The 21706-nt window shown below is 43.2% G+C and overlaps 2 protein-coding genes across 2 annotated transcripts; both read left to right on the top strand.

Annotated features, from left to right (window-relative positions):
* The first annotated feature begins 92 nt into the window (after positions 1-92).
* Positions 93-9845, top strand: LOC117837501 (peptidyl-prolyl cis-trans isomerase PASTICCINO1). Its single transcript, XM_034717146.2, has 20 exons — positions 93-402; positions 581-665; positions 1204-1273; positions 1824-1921; positions 2111-2233; positions 3150-3182; positions 3431-3489; positions 4127-4208; positions 4688-4846; positions 6028-6085; positions 6949-7097; positions 7193-7290; positions 7365-7434; positions 7533-7592; positions 7947-8003; positions 8382-8450; positions 8586-8663; positions 9050-9151; positions 9232-9303; positions 9379-9845. Exons 1-20 carry the CDS (start codon positions 317-319, stop codon positions 9664-9666), a joined length of 1896 nt encoding a protein of 631 aa, XP_034573037.1. The 5' UTR covers positions 93-316; the 3' UTR covers positions 9667-9845.
* Positions 9846-14998: 5153 nt separating this feature from the next.
* Positions 14999-20359, top strand: LOC117838872 (flavonoid 3',5'-hydroxylase 1). Its single transcript, XM_034719060.2, has 3 exons — positions 14999-15813; positions 16322-16619; positions 19592-20359. Exons 1-3 carry the CDS (start codon positions 15188-15190, stop codon positions 20234-20236), a joined length of 1569 nt encoding a protein of 522 aa, XP_034574951.1. The 5' UTR covers positions 14999-15187; the 3' UTR covers positions 20237-20359.
* The last annotated feature ends 1347 nt before the right edge of the window (positions 20360-21706 follow it).

Genomic DNA, 21706 nt, shown 5'->3' with positions numbered 1-21706 from the left:
GCCCAGGGCCCACTGGACCGAACGACCCAAGTCAAAGCAAGCCAGTAGCAAGCGAAGCTTCGTTGGACTCTCCGCCGGCGCCGGCGCGAGTCCACCTCCACCACCATCCACCCGGTTCCAGCCAGAGGGACTCGCTAGGTGAGCGGCGCTGCCGCTACCGCAACTGCTCCGCCTGCCCCGGCCATTAATGCGCAGTTACGCTCGCACGCAGCGCCCTTGATTGGCGAAGAGATCGAACCCTTGGCCTACCTCTCCCCACCGTTTCGACGCGGCGGCAGCGGCCGGCGAGCACCTCCCCCGGGAGCTAGCTTCGGCCATGGCCCACGACGCCGGCGACGGCGGCGGCGAGCTCCCGCCGCCGGCGAAGAAGAAGTCGCCCGCCGAGGAGGCGGCCGAGAAGAGGTCAGTCCCTGTCCGCCCCCAGGGATTCCGAAGCATACAGAAGTCTAATTGCGCAACTTAATTTTGTATTTTTATTCCCGGATGTATTATTTTGCAATTCAGGTTTTCCAAATTTTCGTTCGTTGGTTTAACTGCTGCTGCTTGCTTGTGATCACGCGACGTTTGTGTTGTGCTGCAGGAGGGAGAAACTCACCCCTGGGAGCTTGATGAAGGGGCTCATACGGTCTGGGAGTGGCGATGCTACCCCTGCGGACGGCGATCAGGTTACAGTGTCCACCTGCAATCTTCCCTTCCTATGTCGCCCGATACCATTGCGAAAATACAATACATGAATGTGTGTTTGTATCTGCAGCCGAGCACCGTTTTGATTATCCCTATGCTCTTCTGTTTTTGTAATTTAAGTTTCCCTTGTAATGTTGATGATCAAAGACGTTTTGAGCTTTAGCTATACTTGATTGATTAAATCATCCAACAATTTGTGCAATTGGCTGTTGATTCTTAAATAGGAATGACCCTTCTGTTGTAATTATTTTGGGTAATGCCGAGAGCATCCATAAACTATCATTTCCTACTGTGTCCTGTAAATGCTATAACGAAACTTAGCCTGATGGTTAAATGAAATTCTTCTTGTACAGCTTATATATAATCTTTTTTTCTTCATTCAAGACTAGTGAGTTTACATTGTTCATGACTGCACTTTTTTCTGGCCCTCGTAATGGTTTTAAGACAGTCCTGTTTTTGCATTGTAGGCATATGGAATTTTAGGCTGTCAAATATTGCTCATCTGTAATAATTGTGCAGGTTATAATTCATTGCACTACTCGGACAATGGATGGTATTGTTGTCAATTCTACAAGAAGGGAGCATGGAGGTGATGCTATATCTTTCTGCATTATCACCTTATGTATACCCAAATATATTGCAGAGAATCATGGAGATAACCCTGAATTTAGAAATTCTTATTTCTTATAATGCTGTTGCTTCCATATCCTTTTTTCATATTAACTAGTTTGCTTTCCCCTCTGCTCTGAGCTGAGGTATCCTGCTTCCATTTCCCAACTACCAATTTCTCAGTCGCTGAGAGGTTTACATTTGTTTTCATTGAATGGTTATGATTCTAAATTTTATGTTGCAAGCATCCTTATTGCTGTTTTATGCTGGCAACTATGTATGCGATTTTGAAAAGGAGAAACAGAGGTCCGTACAAAACCTAATTTTCTAGCTAAACACATGTCCTGTGCTTCCATATACCCTATGGAGTCTGGAACAATATATTAGATTAAATGCCTTTTCCATAATATTTGTATCTTACAATTGATTGTTACATGAATTATGTACCCCAAATATTTGTCACATCTATATGAGCAGCCAATTGAATAACTAATTTAAATCATCTTCTTTTTTATTGTTATAATTTACAGGTAAAGGGATCCCTCTCAGGTTTGTCTTAGGGAAGAGCAAGATGATCCTAGGCTTTGCTGAAGGCTTCCCAACAATGCTGAAGGGTGAAATTGCTATGGTATTTCTTTGAACAGATTAAAACCATTTAATTAAACTAAACAATTTATTCTAAAAAGAGAACACTAATTTTCAGAGAGAATGCAACTATTCGAATAAAAAATGCACATGTCAATAACAATGCAAGCACCAATTGTTTTTTTTTCATTTTTTCCCTTTCCCCTTTTCTCTTACAGTTTCCTTTTTTCAGTTCAAAATGCAGCCTAAAATTCACTATGCCGAGGATGATTGTCCAGTTGCAGCTCCAGATGGCTTTCCAAAAGATGATGAACTTCAATTTGAGATTGAAATGTTGGATTTTTTTAAAGCCAAGGTTAGTCTCATTAAATGACTGCTTGAGTATGAATTCAACCGGTGGTTATTTCAGTAATGTCAAAGCACTTCTGGCAAATAGTTTCCTTTTCTAGTAGTAATTTTATCTACAGCATAGTACGATTTTAAAAATAGTATCCAATATTTGCTTACAAAATGGGATATTGTCATATAAGTTAAGACTCAGTGCTCAAGATCGCAGGGTACCTAATGTGGTTGTTGACATGGCATATCATTTTTCCTCTTCATAACTCAAATAATATTGTGTCTACCAATTGTTCTTTTATGGCAACACTTGTTGCTAACTTTGTATATAGTTTTTTTGGCCAGTATATCCCACTAAGTAGTACTCCCTCTGTTCCAAATTATAAGTCCTTTCAGCTTTGTATTAATTCTAACTTGTCTAACTTTGACTAAGTTTATAGAAAAATATGTTATACAATATCATATAAATGCACTATGAAAATACATTTCATGATCTACCAAGAGAAATTAGTTTGATGGTTCTAGATATTTATGCATTTTTTCTTTAAACTTGGTCAAAGCTAAAGAAGTTTGACTTAGGACAAACCTAAAACGACTTATAATTTCTATATATCACATAAGAAATTGTTTATCAATATTAATGATTTGGTTTTCTCTTTTCCTGGATAAAATCGATTTCAATTGAATATGAAAGCTGTTGAGGTTAACTGTTTCATGCAAACAAGCGTTTTTACTCTGATTATGACACTTGTTTCACTTAAACACAGTTTGTCAGGTTTATGTCACAACTGAGAAACACATTTTCTCTCCTTCAGTCGCCGTCTCGATTATTTCTTGATTTCATGGATGCTGTCCAACCTAAAATTTAAAGAACTAATGAGGTTCAAAATATATATTTGCTACTTTTGATTACTCTGCTTATTTTCTGACAGGTTGTGGCTGAGGATTTAGGGGTTGTAAAGAAGGTGAACAGCCTTCTCATATTGTTGCATTCAGCTTGAAAGATTCTGAATTCTGTTTTTTTCCCCCAGTTTGCTTGGAGTACCGCTAAAGGAGTACATTAGTCTTTGTTTTCTTCAAACTTTATCAGTGTTATTTATTTAACTGCCATTGTAGATTCCTTTTTTGTGGGTTTGCCCAATAAGTGGTCTAGTATGTGAGGCTGGATGCTTCAGCTCTTTGACAAACAATTTTTTCCCTTTGAATGTGGCAGATTATTGATGAAGGCAAGGGATGGGAAACACCTAGGGAGCCATACGAAATAACAGCACGGTAAACTATCTACGTTTTTTTATTTGCAGAAGGCTCGTCTAGCCATCTATGCTTTGGCTGTATTCATAGGATATGTTTTCGTTCTTCGTGTCAGCCACTTAATCTCTGTGCTTAGAAATGGTCAACATGATTGCCTATATTGTGGATTTCTGGCATGGAAAGGAATGGGGGTGATTCATGCCTTCTGTTTGTTGTTGCACGTGCCTGTACAAAATGCTCTTAAGACCTTGTGACTAGGTATGCGAGTTTTGGTTTCTTTGGATCATTGGGTTGACAAAAAACTCATTCAATTGAACTAATCTGGATTTCAAAGAAAAAAGGGATGCAAATTAACTAAGGAAATGATCTAGAACGACCCATCAGGTACCCTCTTGCATCCCTACTTGTGACCAATATACCCTTGGCTTCAACAATTAGCTAGTACGGGCACTATGGAAATTAAAGTATTTGATGCAAACCAGTTTACATTCCAGTCTTCCTGTACTTTGACTGCATTCTTATCTTCTTTGCCTTCTGCAACTGCCATTTCTGTTTACAGTAGTTTATGGAAGGCACATCAATACATGTAATCTATGACTGTATTATTTTTTTGCCTACCTGAATATTATCTGAATTAAGATATTGTTTAACATTCCAGGATAACTGCAAGAACAGCAGATGGAAAAGAAATTATTCCCAGTAAAGAAGAAGCATATTTCTTTACTATTGGTAAATCTGAGGTCAGTGATATCTTGTTGGATGTAATAGGAACATAGGTTATATCAATATTTTGTGCTTCTTCAAACTCCGTTGCATGTAGCAGGATAAAGATACATAGTGTATTTCAAACTCTTCTATTGTAAAATATTCTACAGCTTTGGGAACACATAGCACTGATCACTGGAGATAACATGTCATATCATCTCTTTTGAAGTTCTTTGCAAGGATATAGAAATTCAGTAGTTTGCTTGTAGCCTTGTAGCACATTGGATGATGTGTGATTGGCTGTTTTCTTTCATATACATGAACTGTTTAACATCTAGCAGTTATTCAATGCAACAATCTGTAGTGCTGGCTTCCTGGTCTTAATATAAGTCTAAACTTGACACTGATTCTATTTAATTAACACTAAAAGCATATATGCTTCATTTTGATTTAAGTGCCTTTTTTGCCCCTAACGACTGCTTGTTGCAATATCTTTGTTACTGTTCTAGTTTAGGTACCTAAAGGGCTTGAGATGGGCATTGGGACAATGACACGCAAGGAAAAGGCGATTATTTTTGTTAGCAGTACCTATTTGACAAAGGCCTCACTAATGCCACACCTTGAAGGCCTTGAAGAAGTTCATTTTGACGTTGAACTGATTCAGTTTGTTCAGGTACAGTCATAACTGTTTGGTAGTTTCATTTTGTGCGCCATCTCCTTGCTATGCTCATGCATCTTTATATTAATTTAGAATTAATATTAAGGCCTGCTATATTTTGATGACATCCCATGATTGTCCTAGGCTGCTATAATATCAGGTATTGTCCTAGACTATACCTGATGATGATTTCATCATTGTGGTCATACTTTGATTTTTTGACTAGATGATTATCCTGTCTACCAGAACACTGCAATGAAAATGATTTTGTGGCGTGCTACAAGTGGGCAAGGCTCCATGTCAATTATCCATTGAACAGTTTCTAGATCAAGGTCACTGGAGCTACAATTCACCTCCTAATGCGTTAATTTTAGCAGACAATTTCATATCAAGGTCACTATAACATATCAGTATATCTAGGCCACCAAACTAGAGATACAATCCCAGTCATGCTGATCATTGGCCCATCCTAAGCTCTTTTGCTTTACTAACCATGCTGATGATTGGCCCATCCTAAGCTTTTTTGCTTTACTAACCATGTGTATCACTTGGATCACCAATTAAGTTAGCAGTGAACTGATTGAGTGTATTGTGTCATAAATTGGCCTGCTTGCATCGCTACACCAACCTAAAGTGTTTGAAGCTTGGGTGATCACCTGCCATCCACTAACCACTAAGAAACTGTTATGCTGTCTTGTTTAAAGATTCTTATGATTGGTTTTATTTGAAGGTCTCAACTTTTTTTTTTCTTTCTTCCATGTTTATGTAGCTACATTTAATAAAATGTGTTTCCCTAAAGAATTTTTTAATCTCATGTTTCTTGAGACTTAGAATAAGAGTGTACTACAACTTTTGGGTAGATTGAAACAACAGAAAACTGGGTGCAATACTGGAAAAGGGTTATGACCTCTATATCCAGATATGCTTGACCAATATTTGAGTTCCAAAAATCATTTGCTGTGCTCACTGGTCAGGCATGGAGGGTTCCTGCTATATAATAGATTAGTCTGGTTCTCATATCTAAATATGCTGATGGAAGATACCAGAGCATTCTAGGAGTTCTGATACATTTGAATTATATGATTAAGACCACAATCTTTCTTGTACATATAACTTATATTCTATTGTTATGGAGATTCACATTCTCCTTTCCATGCTAAACTGCATTAAAATGTGTGTGTTGGATGCATTAACAGGTGAGAGACATGCTTGGCGATGGTCGCCTCATAAAACGACGTGTAGTTGATGGAAAAGGTAGATAAGCTTAACACTCTGTTTCATGTTATTTCTTTTTTTTTTGTGAGCATGAAATATTTTTCTTGTGTCTCCTACTACCTTCCATTTGCATAAGTTCTTTAGAACAAACAAAATTATAGTACAAATGGTTGCTTCCTTCCCAAAATTCATCAACTTGTCGACTTTAATACATTTAAGTTATTTATATTTTGTTATCAGATTTTGTATCCAGGGTTCTGGTATCCCCTTTTGTGAATGCAGCATGTTGCAGTGTTTCAAAAGTTCGTAAAAAGTCATGTATGCACTACGTATTACACATAAAGTAAGCCTGCCAAAAAAATGAGAGGTCAATTCATCCTAGATGTCAAGAAACAAAACAAAAGTAGTCCATCCAGCATTGTTCATCATGCGCTAACAGTAACACTTGATTTTTAGTCTATTTCAAAGATGAATTTGAAATTGAGATTTTGTAGGTTTACCTACTTTGTACTACACACATGATTCTTATGGAACTTTTTTCCTAACATGGACCCCAGAAATCCCTGGTCAACAACTGATTTCCCAATATTGAACAAGTCGAATTGACTTATATGTATCATTATTCCATGAGATGAAAATCAGATGACTAATGGTGTCTGATAATCCAAGTAATAGCGCTAGAAACAACCAAAATTTTGGGTTAAGGGAAGCATTAGTAATGTGAAATTAGACAAACTGCTTTGTTATTTGTTCTTATATTTTAATAAAACCTGCAGGTTCTTCACTAAATAAACCTTGCAGATGGAATGTAACTTTACCTTCGATGGTGTTACTGTTCTTTGTTTTGATTATATCATGTAGTTCTGCTTGTGATGCTTCTTTGTGTTCCTTATAAATGCCAGGTGAATTTCCAATGGACTGCCCTCTTCATGATAGTTTATTGAGAGTGCATTATAAGGGTATGCTCCTTGACGAATCGAAATCAATATTTTATGATACACGAGTTGATAATGATGGTGAGCCATTGGAGTTCTGTTCTGGAGAAGGCTTGGTAAGTAATACCACATTAACCTTTCTCATGCTAGACAATGATCAGTGGAATAAAATCTTGCTGTTAAATTTACAAATCGACGAAGCATGTTGTAGGTTCCTGAAGGATTCGAAATGTGTGTTCGACTAATGCTTCCTGGTGAAAAATCTATTGTCACCTGCCCTCCAGATTTTGCATATGATAAGTTCCCAAGGTTGTATCAACCATTTATATTAGGGTCCATTTTTGTAATGGAGCTTTCTGAATAATGCCTTATGGCTGCAACAGGCCAGCAAATGTTCCTGAAGGAGCGACCGTTCAGTGGGAAATTGAACTGCTTGGATTCGAAATGCCCAAGGTAACATGCCTTTTTTATCCACCTTTGCTTTCACTAGTGCCAGTAGTTTTCACTATCGAATCTTCTTTCTTCTGACAACTAATCCAAATTTAATGTAGGATTGGACTGGCTTGACCTTCAAAGAAATCATGGATGAGGCAGACAAAATAAAGAACACGGTATACTAACTTAAACTAATTATGCTTAGCTTGCCAATTCGTATCCCATTAGCTTGTCATACGTGTATTTTTGCAGAAATGTGTATACTTTGACAAACTGAATAGCCCGTCCTTATTTGGAATGATATCTAAAAGGAAATACGCAATGTTTCTCAATATGTTCAATTGGTTCAGTATGAACATGAGAAAGCCTTGAAGCTTACGTTAGTCCATTAACTGGTCTGGTTTTGTTGGTGGTTTCAGTCCTATATTTCAGCCTGTACTTGTTTACATGATATGCAATAATTGTTTATCTGCTGTCAAATACTTGTGCTTGCTATGCTTGATTGGTTCTAAATGGGAGGCCTTTCTCAGGGTAACAGACTGTTTAAAGAAGGAAAGTACGAACTTGCGAAGGCAAAATATGATAAGGTATGGCCTCCATAGGATCTGGAATTTGTATGCCACAAATTGATGTTTATCATAATTGAGTTACTGTTGTTTGTCATATAGATATTGGGTGAAGGCACATTATGTTCTTACACTTCGATTCTGTTCTGGTTACTAATTGAATTGTTGTATTTGTCATATAATTGAAGGAAGATGTTTTTTTTTTCTTTGTGATATTTGTCTTGTTACCTACATCTTTCCAGCGATTTTAATTATTTTGTCTCTGAATGGTCTTCCATGCTGTTCGATTAGTACATGTTCAATATTCATGAGTACATGTTCTCTCTCTTGGACCGATACAAGATTAAACACTTTTCAAATTTTTCATTAACTTTGGCACTCCTACCTCTATGGCTGCAGGTGCTTAGGGAGTATAACCACGTGCATCCCCATGATGATGAAGAGGGAAAAATCTTTGCCAATTCAAGAGTATGATGATACTCTGTTCCAACTTCACTCCTACCATGACATTTTGATGCTTGGATCAATCGACCATTTTCTTGCGCATCCTCCAATAAGCAGCAGTGGAAGATTTGTTCACCTTCTCTTTTGTTACACTTGCAGAGTTCTCTACATCTAAATGTAGCTTTTTGCTACCAGAGGATTGGCGAATACAGAAAATCCATTGAAACATGCAATAAGGTAGGTTTTTCTCGGAATATTAGTAGGTATTTTCAAATAACTGCCTTTGCCAAATACTGCTTATAGTCATTTGGGTTTAGCGGTAAAGAATTTCCTTGCTTTGTATATCAAAAAAATTTCATTTGGTGCAGTATATAAAAAACATTGCTGGTAGTGTGTTTATGATGTTCAGTCTTACTTAATCCCCTCTTCAGTTGAAAATTATGCATTTGTCTGGAAGATAGTAACAGTCACATATGTGCTTTCACATGGTGCACCAAATTGTAACATAAGTTAATGAATTTGTTAGCCGATCGTTTTGTTTCACATAACATGCATCACTGCCTTAAGCTACGTAATGCTGAAGCTAAATTGGGAAAACTTTTTTTTGTTTACTCTTTGAGCAGGTGCTGGATGCAAATCCTGTGCATGTGAAAGCTCTTTATCGCAGAGGAATGTCCTACATGTTACTAGGAGAATTTGATGACGCAAGGAATGATTTTAAGAAGGTTAGTGACGCCGTACTTCAGTGCCATGTCTAATTATCAGCATGCATCACTGTGCTAAGGTGATCGTGCTTCTTTGTTAGATGATTACTATCGACAAGTCGTCAGAACCAGAAGCTACAGCTGCCCTTCTTAAACTTAAGCAAAAGGAACAGGTATGCCATAGAGCAACCTTAACCCAGACCCTTCCAAATGTGTGGCTGACATGAGATGGACCCTTTGTAAATCAGGAAGCTGAAAAGAAGGCAAGGAAGCAGTTCAAAGGACTCTTCGACAAGAAGCCCGGAGAGATATCCGAAGTCGGTGCAGCAGAATCAAAGGGTGGAAAGGACTCAGGCGACGTGAAAGGCTCTGGTGAGGCAACAAGTGCTGATAGAGGTGCGGACACGAAGGGCAGCCCGAGTGGAGAATCAGAGTACGCCTTTGAGGAAGAGAGGCCAGGACTGCTTGGCCGCGTGTGGCCTTCCGCGAGGAGGATCTTCTCGTCTCTTGGCCTCAACAGGTGCACGATACTCTGAGGTTCCAGAATCGTGCCGGTTTAGAGGAATCGTTTTCGAGCTTTCTGACATTTTATAGTTCACTCGACGATGGAAAGTTGGTACGGAAACCTTTTAAGAGAAGTTGTTACGTCGTGTATGGAAAACAAACCATGTGTAAGATGCAACCATTGACGTAAATGAGAAGAGATGAGGAAGTATATACCGGTCGTTCTACAGGGGTGTATGAGTAGGAACCTTTGGTCTCAGTTTACAGTTTTGATGCATTTTGGTGATGGTGATGGCTCGGCAGCCGTTAGCTCTGAAAATGACACCGCAGAATACACAGAATCTGACTGGCAGCAAGACAAGCGACCCGCTGCGGCCGCCGCTAGCTTGGAGACGGCTTATTCTTTTGCTGCAGGTTGTGGTGGTGGTGGTAGCTGGTGAGCTGCTGCTAGTCGCTGTACAAGGGCACGTCGGATGTTAACGGGACAGCGATGTGGGGTGCAGGGGAGTACCGATCTTGACAGTGAATCCTGAGGCTTGTGTTTCATCGTCAACTTCCCCGTTTTACTACTCATGGTTTGTTTCCCGGTTTCCCCTCATGGGTGTGTGTTCGTCAGCTCTCATGATGGCTTGATGGGGCATGGGCAGCAAGCACTAGCCACTACTACCGCCTTCTACGGCGTGGAATGATTTCCCATGTTCCTTCTAGTCCTAGGGTCTTTAGGGAATCTTTTGGTTGGCATGTCGCGGCTTGTGAAGCTAGCCAGTATTTTTCGTGGCCGAATTGGACTTCGCTAATTGTAAGTGGTGAATTACTGTAGTGTCGCCAGCGTTTTGCAAGCGCCGGCAGAGGCACATCCGAAAGGCAAAAGCCTGTGCCACTCGCTGGCTCGTCGGCCGTCGCGCGGCCCAGTCATAGCTGACTCCGCGGACGGTCGGCGCGGTTGGTTAAGCCTCACCAAACCGCGACGGGGACATTTATAGATATATGGACGGGTCCATTTCCATCCATGTCGACCTCTCGTGTCATGCAGCGGCGGCTGCCGGTGCCTGGCCGGCCGTCGCCCTCCTTCACCTACTCCCCTCGAGCGTCACTCCCACGTCACCCCTGGCTGGCTGGCTGGCTGGCTGGCACTGAGGCAGCAGCAACCTTGGGATTTTAGGACGGAGCCCTAATTTGTTGCATTTCGATTCGGATGGGGCGCTGATAGATGAAACGTACTGGTGGTTACGAATTAGTGCAAGCTTTGAGGAAGGAAAAAAGAATTCTTTCGAGGAAAAGGTAGGGGAAAGATTGGAGCAGGAGCATCAAAATTTAAAGTACCCGTCATTTCCATATATATGCAAAACAATTGGTAAACTTGTTTTTCTTTTGCTTGATGCAAGTCTTGCGGAGCGCGGTACTTGAATTATCATGATTTTCCCCATAAGGTAGCACCATGCAGTCCTCTTGTATAAGTTTGTTTCCCTCATAAATTATATAAGTTAGATTATGGTCCAAGGGTAGTAAGGTAAAAGATCATCGTGGGATCACTCTGTGATCACGAATAATCTGAAATAAGCTATCCATGGCTAGCTTATTTCAGATTATTTGTGGTTCTAAGTGGTCCCAAAGTGATCTTTTACCATAGTACCCATGATCTATAATCTAACTTATATAATCTAGGGTCGAAGGCATCGAAGCATTCGAATTTTTATCCTTAAATAGTGTACTCCTCCGTGTAGGAAAAGAAAGTCGTTTAGGACAGCATTTAACATACCAAGGAGTGATTAATTAGGGTGTATTTTTTTCCTGTTTGCCCTTATTAAATACCCTTGCGGGTATTACCTATACAACTAACTTTCCTGGCTGGAGTGGTTAGCGTGCCTGCCTTAGAGGCTTGAGGTCCACAGTTTGTTTCCTGGAAGGTGTTTTTTTTGCCGCGTATTTTTGCCGTATGGGCGCGTATTTTTGCCGCTTGCTCACGTTTGGGCACACATAGGATTTGATTTGATCCATTTCTTATTAGTTTCCTTTTTCATATTCAATCGCCTCTCATATCACTCTTTCCTTTTTATATTTAAAAATCATCTCTCATATCATTGTTTTCTTTTGGATAGGATTTTATTTGAACTTACCACTAGACGAATTTGGTGCAGTTAATTTCAATTTTGAAGAAAACCTTGCTGGTAAGATATTTTATTTTGATAGTAAACTATGCTGGTAATCAAAATCGTTGGTTTGAATGTGCTTGTTTTTTTTTACAACTAGAAGATGTTGATGAGGCTCCCGTTCAAGTCAATGGACGAAGGAAAGACATGAAAGAAGAAGTCACAAAACAAGTGTTCCAAACTTTATTGGCAAGAGTAAGAATGGGGAACTAGGCAAGTATGATACGAGAGTTGTAGCTGAATAATTTGGACTTCACATTCGATCTGTTCAGCGCTTGTGGAAGCGAGGTAAAAATCCCCCTTGCTCAAAACATTTCGGTTAATGTTGCTAGTCTAAAGAAGGGTACAGTAGGCCGTAAGGCAATCCCTGTTGATTTGGAAGCATTACGCAACATTCCTCTTAAGGAAAGAATGACCATAGAAGATGTGTGTATTGTGCAACATTCCTCTCAAGGAAAGAATGACCATAGAAGATGTGTGTAACAAATTTAACATGAGCAAATGGAAGATACAAATGTATTTAAAAAAAGGTTTTCTTAGGCGCCACTCTAGTAGCATCAAACCATACTTCACAGATGCTAACAAGAAGTCTCGGTTAAAGTGGTGTGTTGACATGATTGAGAAGGGTTTACTTGGTGATCCAAGATTTAAGGGGTTTTTTGACTTTATGTTCATCGATGAAAAATGGTTTTATCTCTCTCAACAATTTGAGAAATATTACTTGCTACCCGAGGAAGATGAGCCCCATCTCACTTGTAAGAACAAGAATTACATCCCTAGGCTCATGTTTTTGTGTGTTTGTGCTCGGCCGAGGTTTAGGGATGGAGAGTGTATTTTTGATGGGAAAATTGGTTGCTTTCCATTGATCACTTATGGAAATGCTGTAAGAACAAGTCAGAATCGTCTTCATGGAGCCCAAGTTATCAAGCCCATAACTTCAATCACAAGAGATGTGATTAGAGATTTCATGGTAAACAAAGTATTGCCTGCCATCGAGCCAAATGGCCAAGAGAAGATGTGAACAAACTAATTTTCATACAACAAGATAATGCACCTTCCCATTTACCTGTGAATGATCCGGTTTTTTGTGAGGCTGCTAAGCAACAAGGATTTGACATTCGTCTAATTTGTCAACCACCCAATTCTTCAGATTTCAACATTCTAGACTTGAGGTTTTTTCGAGCTATTCAATCTATTCAATACAAGAAGAATGCAAAAACAATAGAAGATCTAGTTCCAGCAGTGCAACAGGTAAATGGATCAATTGTTCACTTGTTTCATTATTTTTTGAACAACTAATTTACCCATTGATTGATTTCTTCAACACATGTTTTGTAGGAATTCATAGAGTATTGTCCACACAAAGAAAACATAATTTTTCTACACTTCATAGTGTTTTGAAGGAAGCCAGTTAAAGCATGCAACAAGTTCAAGATTTCTCATATGCAAAAAGAAAAACTAGAGAAAGAAGATCGGCTGCCATTGCAAATCCCTTGTGAGGTGTCGTTGCTAGCTGATGCCATTGCTAGTCTTCCTGCATAAAAATAGTTAGACGTGTAAGCTTAGGTAGCAATTTAGGAGAGGCATGTTAGCTTGAATGAATGAGATATGTAAGCTTACCGATTATCTACTGCTCTTTCCTTGCATCTTGCTTCATCTTCCATAGCTCATCCAACTTCTTCAAAACGTGCTCACAGGCACAAGTATAGTGTCGCCATCAATTTGGTTGAAACTTTTTGACATCAGGAATATAGATCTCGCAATCCAATTTGTCTATGTCATCCATTATCCTTGCTGCGAGGTCGTAGTCACTATGAACAAGACCACAACGGACACACCTGCTAGGCGGCGAGCTAGGCGGCAGCCCTCAACGTCATCGCAGTCATGGGCCATGTCACAGCGAACGCAAGTAGACGGCTGGGACTCCGGCGGCAAGGAGTCTGGCACAAACGAGATGGCGGCCTGGGACTCCGATGGCAAGGAGTCTGGCACAAACGAGACGGCGGCAAACGAGTCTGGCACAAACGAGTCCGGCGGCAAGGAGTCCGGCGCCACCTCTCCAACAAGACGGAGTCTGGCGCCTCCTCCATGGCGCGAGCGAGCTTCATGGCATCGGACTCTATGGCGCAGGCAAGCTAGCGAGGAAGGGGAAGGCTAGCGCACAGGAAACAAAGCTAGCGAGGAAGGGGAAGGCCGGCACACAGGAAACAAAGCATCACAAGTAATGAAGGGAGGCTAAGAAAACAAAGCGCCAGGGGCAAACACATCCAAAAGTTGGTTCACGGAGCCAAAACGACTTCATTTGCGTAAATCATCTAAACGCCTAAAACGACCTCCTCTTCCTATACGAGGAGTACGTCACTATAACCATCCTTGCACAATTTTGCACTAATCCATTTAATTCTACTCCAATTGCATGCAAAAGGTTGCCTATTAATTGCACAGGGACACGAACAGCCCACCAATAACCCATGCAGTCACAACAGCTCTTAAATGCTTAACGAGGGACATGTTGGCTTTTTTCCTTTGCCCCCTTAATCTGTCATAAAAATTTCTTCGGTGCCTTGTATTTGAAGGTGGATGGATTATTACATATGCGTAACGTGTGTTACGCAGTACTCTCGCTATGTTTAGTAAGCTGGGTACGTAATTGACATGTAGTATGTGTATCAGGGTCATGAACTCACTCGTAAGTTGGCATGCCCGTGGCGACAAAGAAATTCTCTTCCCGCAGCTTTATATAGGAAGAAAGTGTGCACCAAGCTCACCAAACCATAATTTATGATCTTGTTGTGGTTGTGATTGTGTTTGATCTTCTGGATAGCATAATATAACACTATGATACGAGAGCCTTCTTCGATGCATATGCCAACACGGAATCACCCTAAAATGCGGTGATCGATCCGTAATCATTGCTACACGGGACTCCCATCTTGCACGCCTAAGTTGCTTTTCCATTTTTCTACATGCTGCACCACGCCACTAAGGGGGCCGGGGTCTTCTTTTCTGGTGGAGGGTGCACTAGCTCACCACGCCATGACAGCATGCCCATGCTCCTCTGACCCTAAGAAAACTTTCAAGTAAACGAGAAACGGTGTTTCAAAAAGAAATCATTGACGCTGGTTAGCTCAAATTTGAGCTAAGCAACGTCAAATAAAAAAGAATAAAAAAGAACGGAGGGAGTACGTATAAAGACGAGGATCGCACAACAAACAAGTCAATCGAAAGGTACAGCAGCCAAGCATCGATATCTTGAGCCACAACCTGAACCAAACCTATCAGATCGAGCTTGCACGCTAGCAGTATCAGCTAGCACGGATATATAAAAGCCGCCGTGCGCGCGCGAGGGAGAAGCTTAGGGCAGGTCTTCCTCCTCCCTACGCGCCACCGCCCACCGGCCACCATGCAGCTCGCCACACTCTGCACCGACCCCGTCGTGCTCTCCTGCGCCTTCCTCTGCCTCTTCCTCCACCTCGCGCTCCGCCGCTCCCTCTCCTCCTCCTCCGGCCGCGGCCGCCTCCCACCGGGCCCGCCGGGGCTCCCCATCCTCGGCGCGCTGCCGCTCGTCGGCCCGGCCCCGCACGCCGGCCTCGCCGCGCTGGCCCGCAGGTACGGGCCCGTCATGTACCTCAAGATGGGCACCGCCGGCGTGGTGGTGGCGTCGTCGCCCGCCGCGGCGCGGGCGTTCCTCAAGGCGCTGGACGCGCCGTACGCCAACCGCCCCGCCGTGGCCAGCGCCGCCGACATCACGTACGGGTGCCAGAACATGGTGTTCGCCAACTACGGGCCCAAGTGGAAGCTGATGCGGAAGCTGGCCAGCGTGCACCTGCTCGGGGCGCGCGCGCTCGCCGACTGGGCGTGCGTGCGCCGCGACGAGGCGGGGCACCTGCTGCGGGGGATGGCGGAGGCGGCCGCGGCGGGGAGGCCCGTCGTCGTGCCGGAGGTGCTCGTCTGCGCGCTCGCCAACATCGTCGGCCAGATCACCGTCAGCAAGCGGGTGTTCGACGCGCAGGGGGAGGAGTCCAACAGGTGAGTGAGGACCTGTATGCGTGCGGTTCGATGGATATCATAAAAATTCAAATTTCTTAAAAAGATAATTATGTGTTGAGATCGAACAGAAAGATAAATTAATAAAGTCGCTTCTAGAAGTGAATAAATAAAAAACCACATTTTCCCCACATTTCAGGATAATCGGTGCCTTTAGTTTAGATATAATTAAAATTTGGATCGTACTTCCTCGCAAATACTCAGAAAATAAGAACTAATCGGAACTGTCCTTTAGACAGACGAATAATCAATTAGGTTTAGTTGAGGTAGTGACCTATGTATGATGTCCGTACTTAAAAAATCTGTATCTGCCAGCTGCCAATGACTGAACCGTGAAGTCCCTGTCAGTGAAGAGAGTCGCTCACCAAAACTTAGAAAGTGAAACCGTGAAAAGCATCGGACTAACACAAATTAAATCTTTTTTTATCCAAAATATGGTGTGCAAAACATAATGTCCGTATCATACTATCATGTCGCATCATTGCATCAGCTACAAGGACATGATCGTGTCGCTGCTGACGGGCGCGGGCCTGTTCAACATCAGCGACTTCGTGCCGGCGCTGGCGCGCCTGGACCTGCAGGGCGTGCAGGCCAAACTGCGGCGGATCCACCACCAGTTCGACGGCCTCATCACCAAGCTGCTGGCGGAGCACGCCGCGACGGCCGCCGACCGCGCGCGTCACGGCCGCCAGGACTTCGTCGACAGGCTCCGCGCCGCCATGGACGCCGGCGCCGACGACGACAGCGGCGAGACCATCACCGAGGTCAACATCAAGGGCCTCATCTTCGTAAGCGCTCGACCTGGCTCATCCATTACTTACTTACTGCTTTTAGTTAATTTCTTTCCTCCATTGCTTGCTTTACGTACTCATTGACTGATCCATCGCTCCGAGATGTAGTAGCCACTACCTAACATGGGGCACTATTCAACCGAAAGCTAGCTCTAGCTGTGTAATTGTAACGCATGCCATGTTGTTGTTGCGGGATCGTGTTGATGTCCCAATCCGACCGGCCAAAGTTGTTTCAGATCGTGTCGATGTCCTAATCCAATCTGCTCATGTTATTTTTTCTTCCATTTGCTGTATTGTCTAGTCCAGACTTCATCTTTGTTTAATATAATCGGCAGCTCTCCTGCTTTATTTAAAAAAGAATAATGCATGCCACATTGGTGCGGGTGCAATTCGTGGGGCGCGCGCGGCTTCCATGACCGGGCGGGAACGAGTGAAGTGAGGTAGGTGGAGCTACTAGTGGATCGAGTTGTTGGAAAGCGACGACGACCGAAAGCACGCTCGAGCTGATATGTTTGGTTAGTGGTCGAACTGATGGTACAGTTTGGAGCCTTCCACAACCATGATCAGTCAAGTGAGGTGATAGCTGATGGCTTGTTCTGTCAAATTCCTAGAACAAAATGCATGCTTTTACGCAAAGATGATGTTTACCTAGTCCCCAGAATTCACTTAGCTTTTAGGATTTTTTTTTTGGGACAATCTATTTAGCTGCCCATAGATTTGCGGTCCCTGGATCATTAACTTTTGCAAAAGCGTTGGATAAATCCAGTAACAATTAATAAGGCCGAAATATAAAAGTAGGTGAAATTAAACAAGAAAAAAATACAATTTTCTCGAACATTTTCTCTAACTGGAATGTTTTTACTAGATTGGAACATGACAACATATATTTTTTAAATACAAAAGTCTATACATGTGGTGGCCAAAATTATTTCTTGCTACGGCGTGTCAACAATTGGAGAAGGTGGCCAATAAATTTCTTTTTACCCCGGCATATGGGTGCATGACAATCTAGTCTGCAAATTGATGGTTGTTTAGCGTGTCTGTTTTGCATGCAGAGGCGGCTGATCTCAAGATAGTTGCGATCACCTCTTACATTGTTTTGATATCAGTAGAAGCTTTTTTTACTGAAAAAAAATGTGGGTGGGGTTGGGGGGGGGGGGGGGGGAAGGGAAGGGATCCTCGAATCCTCACCCTAAAGAGGAGGGTTTTTTTTTTCTGAAAACAAACAAAAAGCCCTCTTTGGAAGAAACACTACAATAATAAAATATATTCTTATGGAGTATATTCTAAATGAAATTTTGGGGGAAAAATGGTGTGTTCCAAGATCATATAGAAATTAATTAGTGAAAGCCACGTAATTCTTAGTAATAACAAGTGAAACAGTCTATCAGGAAAGAAATAAAGAGACATTTATACCTAGGGATATATTTGCACTCTACTTCCTGTCCTTATGTCATTTCCCAGAAGAATTTTGTAGGCAAGTGAACCTATGGTGCGAAGGCTGTTGCCTTGAAGCATGATCTAGTTGTGATTATTGGTGAGTGTCAACACTGATATCATTGAGCCTAGCCCGCGCCGTGACTACTCAGGCAACCAAAACCACTAACGGTTGTTAAGGTTTGGACAAGCAGGGCTCTCAACATGACATCCTACTGACTCCTGTGGCCTTGACTCAAGTCTGAACCTCGATATCTTTACTACGTACACACGGTACACCCACAACTTTATGACGACACCTGCCTCCATATTGATCGATCGCTATCTAGGGTAAATACAAAACTGACAGTACCAAAATTGTTGTAGAGCAGTGTTCCCGTAGACCAAAGATGTTGACAAGGAACTGGTGATCACCATCCATGAATTTTGTTTTCTCTAATACTCCCTCCGTTCCAAAATGTAGGGTACGTCTAGATGCATAATAATATCTATGAATTTAGAAAAGTTAAAAAGACCTACAATTTGGAACGGAGGGAGCATAAGGTACACTGTGCTTGACGTAATAAAAATTGTTCTGGATTAGTGATGCTGTAACCACCTGTTGTTCTCAACTCACTTGCATACCTTGCAATGTACTGCTGCTGTTTTAATTTGCCACTGAAAGGTGTAGTAAAAGCATAAACTTTTCGGGGCCAAACTTGAAAAGAAACTGATCACCAACATACCTGAATTCGTAAACAATGGATCTATCCATATATAGTTTAGTTGTTAAGTTGGCTGGAAGTTAAGGTAGCCTACTCATGCCCGGTACTCGGTTGGTGCAGAGTTGCTTGCTGCTACCGCTAGCATACTCATCAAGTCACCGGTCACTTTTTTTATCTTCTGTTCAACTTTCTTTTACGAAAACAATGCACCACTGATCTCAAGTCTAAACTCACCAACTTGTTAGGTATCGATAGATAGTGAACTAAAATGGTGAAATAAATGAACAAGTTCAGGGTGTTTGGATACTAGGTGCTAAACTTTAGCAGTGTCACATCGGATGTTCGGATGCTAATTAGGAGGACTAAATATGATCTAATTATAAAACTAATTGCAGAACCCCTATGCTATTTCGCGAGATGAATCTATTAAGCCTAATTAATCTATCATTAGCAAATGGTTACTGTAGCACTACATTGTCAAATCATGGACTAATTAGGCTTAAGAGATTTGTCTCGCGAATTAGACTCCATCTGTGCAATTAGTTTTGTAATTAGCCTATATTTAATACTTCTAATTAGCATCAAACATCCGATGTGACATGTGCTAAACTTTAACATGGGGTATCAAACACCCCAGATGACTGCACTTGACCAAAGTTTGTTGAGATTCACATTCATGCCGTACAATATCGAACAATCTCACCTACATCTCGGGGACCATGCATCGTCGATCGTGTCTCCAACCAACCTATAAACTAATCTTCTGATTATTAGCCGTTGAGTTGCATTCTTGCTCATTAATTTTCCAATGGACGCGCACGTACGCAGGACATGTTCACGGCGGGCACGGACACGTCGTCGATCATCGTGGAGTGGGCGATGGCGGAGATGCTCAAGAACCCGTCCGTGATGGCGCGGGCGCAGGAGGAGCTGGACCGCGTGGTCGGCCGCGGCCGCCGTCTGGAGGAGTCGGACCTGCCAGCGCTCCCCTACCTGCAGGCCGCCTGCAAGGAGGCGATGCGGCTGCACCCGTCGACGCCGCTGAGCCTCCCGCACTTCTCCTTCGACGCCTGCGACGTCGACGTCGGCGGCGGCGGCTACCGCGTCCCGGCCAACACCCGGCTGCTCATCAACATCTGGGCCATCGGCCGGGACCCGGAGGCGTGGGAGGCGCCGCTCGAGTTCCGGCCAGAGCGGTTCCTGCCCGGCGGTGCGGCGGAGAAGGTGGACCCGCTCGGGAACTACTTCGAGCTCATCCCGTTCGGCGCGGGGCGGAGGATCTGCGCCGGGAAGCTAGCCGGGATGGTGTTCGTGCAGTACTTCCTGGGGACGCTGCTGCACGCGTTCGACTGGCGCCTGCCGGAGGGGGAGGAGAAGCTGGACATGGCCGAGACCTTCGGGCTCGCGCTGCCCAAGGCCGTGCCGCTCCGCGCCGTCGTCACGCCGCGACTCGCGCCGGAAGCCTACGCGTGACTCCCTGCTTGGTTTGATGTTGCCTAGTACTCCTGCGTACATATTTCGTTATCGCTGTACACACTTGATTGTCTCTGTCTGGTATTGGAACGTATGAATCCCGGACCATGGTTTCTGTAGCTAGCACGAGCATCTTCAACCGCTGCGTTGTGCTTCCATGATGCCCGCCTCCCTCTAATTCTAAACCCAGAGGACGAAGAAACTCTACCGGAGAAAGGAAACGGCTCGCCGTATGAGAAGATTGTTGCCCGTTCACGCTTTTCTCAGAACACTCAACCGAGAGAAGAGTTGGTTTTCAGGCTTTAGTCTAATATGGAAATCAAATGCAAATAAAAGCAGAGCATTTTCAAAAGAAGAAGGTCGAATTGAGAAATTATGAACGAGGTCACTACTAGTCCTTGTTTTAGCATCAGTCATCCGTTCATGGGGCACGCAGAATGAAAACAATCCGCCGCCGGTAGGGTTCACTGGTTCAGATAATATTTTTCTATCCCTAAAAAAGGATACATGGCAGGGCTGTGAAATCCTCCGCATCCCCGACATGCCACGGGGGCTCATATCTATCTCTTGGAAAACTCCCGGCCCACCTAGCTCCATCTCAACCTTATCTTCTTCTTCCTCAACTTCTTCCCCGACCCGCTCATTTGATAATGGCACACTGAAAAAATATTGGATAAAAAATAGTGTTCAATATTTTATTCAAAAAATTGGACCAACATTCCTTCGGGGAAAAAGTTGAACCAACATTTATTCGAAAAAAAAGTTGAGCCAACATCTTTTTGGAAAAAGTTGTACCAATATCTTTTTAATTGTTTCAAGTTTTTATTAGAAAACGTTCGCCACCGGTCACGCCTTCTTCTCCAGCTCCGGCGGCCGCGGCATAAGGATGTGGGCTGGGGCCGCGGCCATGCGAGGCGAGCGCGATTGGCGTCTACGACGGCCATGCGGGGCGCGACGCGACGGCGCCAGCGTCGGGCAATGCGCAGGCTGGTGGTGGTAGGGGGAGGGGGTGGCGACAAGCGGTGGTGCAGGTAGGGGAGGAGAGATGAGTGAAGGTTAGATTTAGGTTTGATGCACATCTGACAAACCACATTTGTTGTACGAATAACTTAAAAAATTCTTTCGGAAGATGGATAGGATTTCCGCAATGCCACGAGCCCCCAACTCATCTTGGGCTGTTAAATCCTCCTAATCCGACATGCCACAAGCCCACAGCTCATCTTCAAAGCCCACGGGCCAGGCCAGGTCGGAGTAGAAAAACGTTCGGGCTCAAATCGGGCTGGGTCAGGCCATTTGTCAAATTTTTACACGTTGGAACAACATTAAGGCTGTGGTCGGGCCGAATAAGGTCGTCACTACTTTTCCGGCCTGAAGAAAAAAGTGCTGTGGTGCAAACAGCAGCAGCAAACGGTTGGCGCCCCCTCCTCAGCTCCTCTTCCCGTCATGGCGTGACCTCCGCGTGGCCATTGC

This window comes from Setaria viridis, chromosome 9, assembly GCF_005286985.2.
Source record: "Setaria viridis chromosome 9, Setaria_viridis_v4.0, whole genome shotgun sequence".
NCBI classification, from domain to species: Eukaryota; Viridiplantae; Streptophyta; class Magnoliopsida; order Poales; family Poaceae; genus Setaria; species Setaria viridis.
This window is presented reverse-complemented; position numbering and strand designations above follow the sequence as displayed.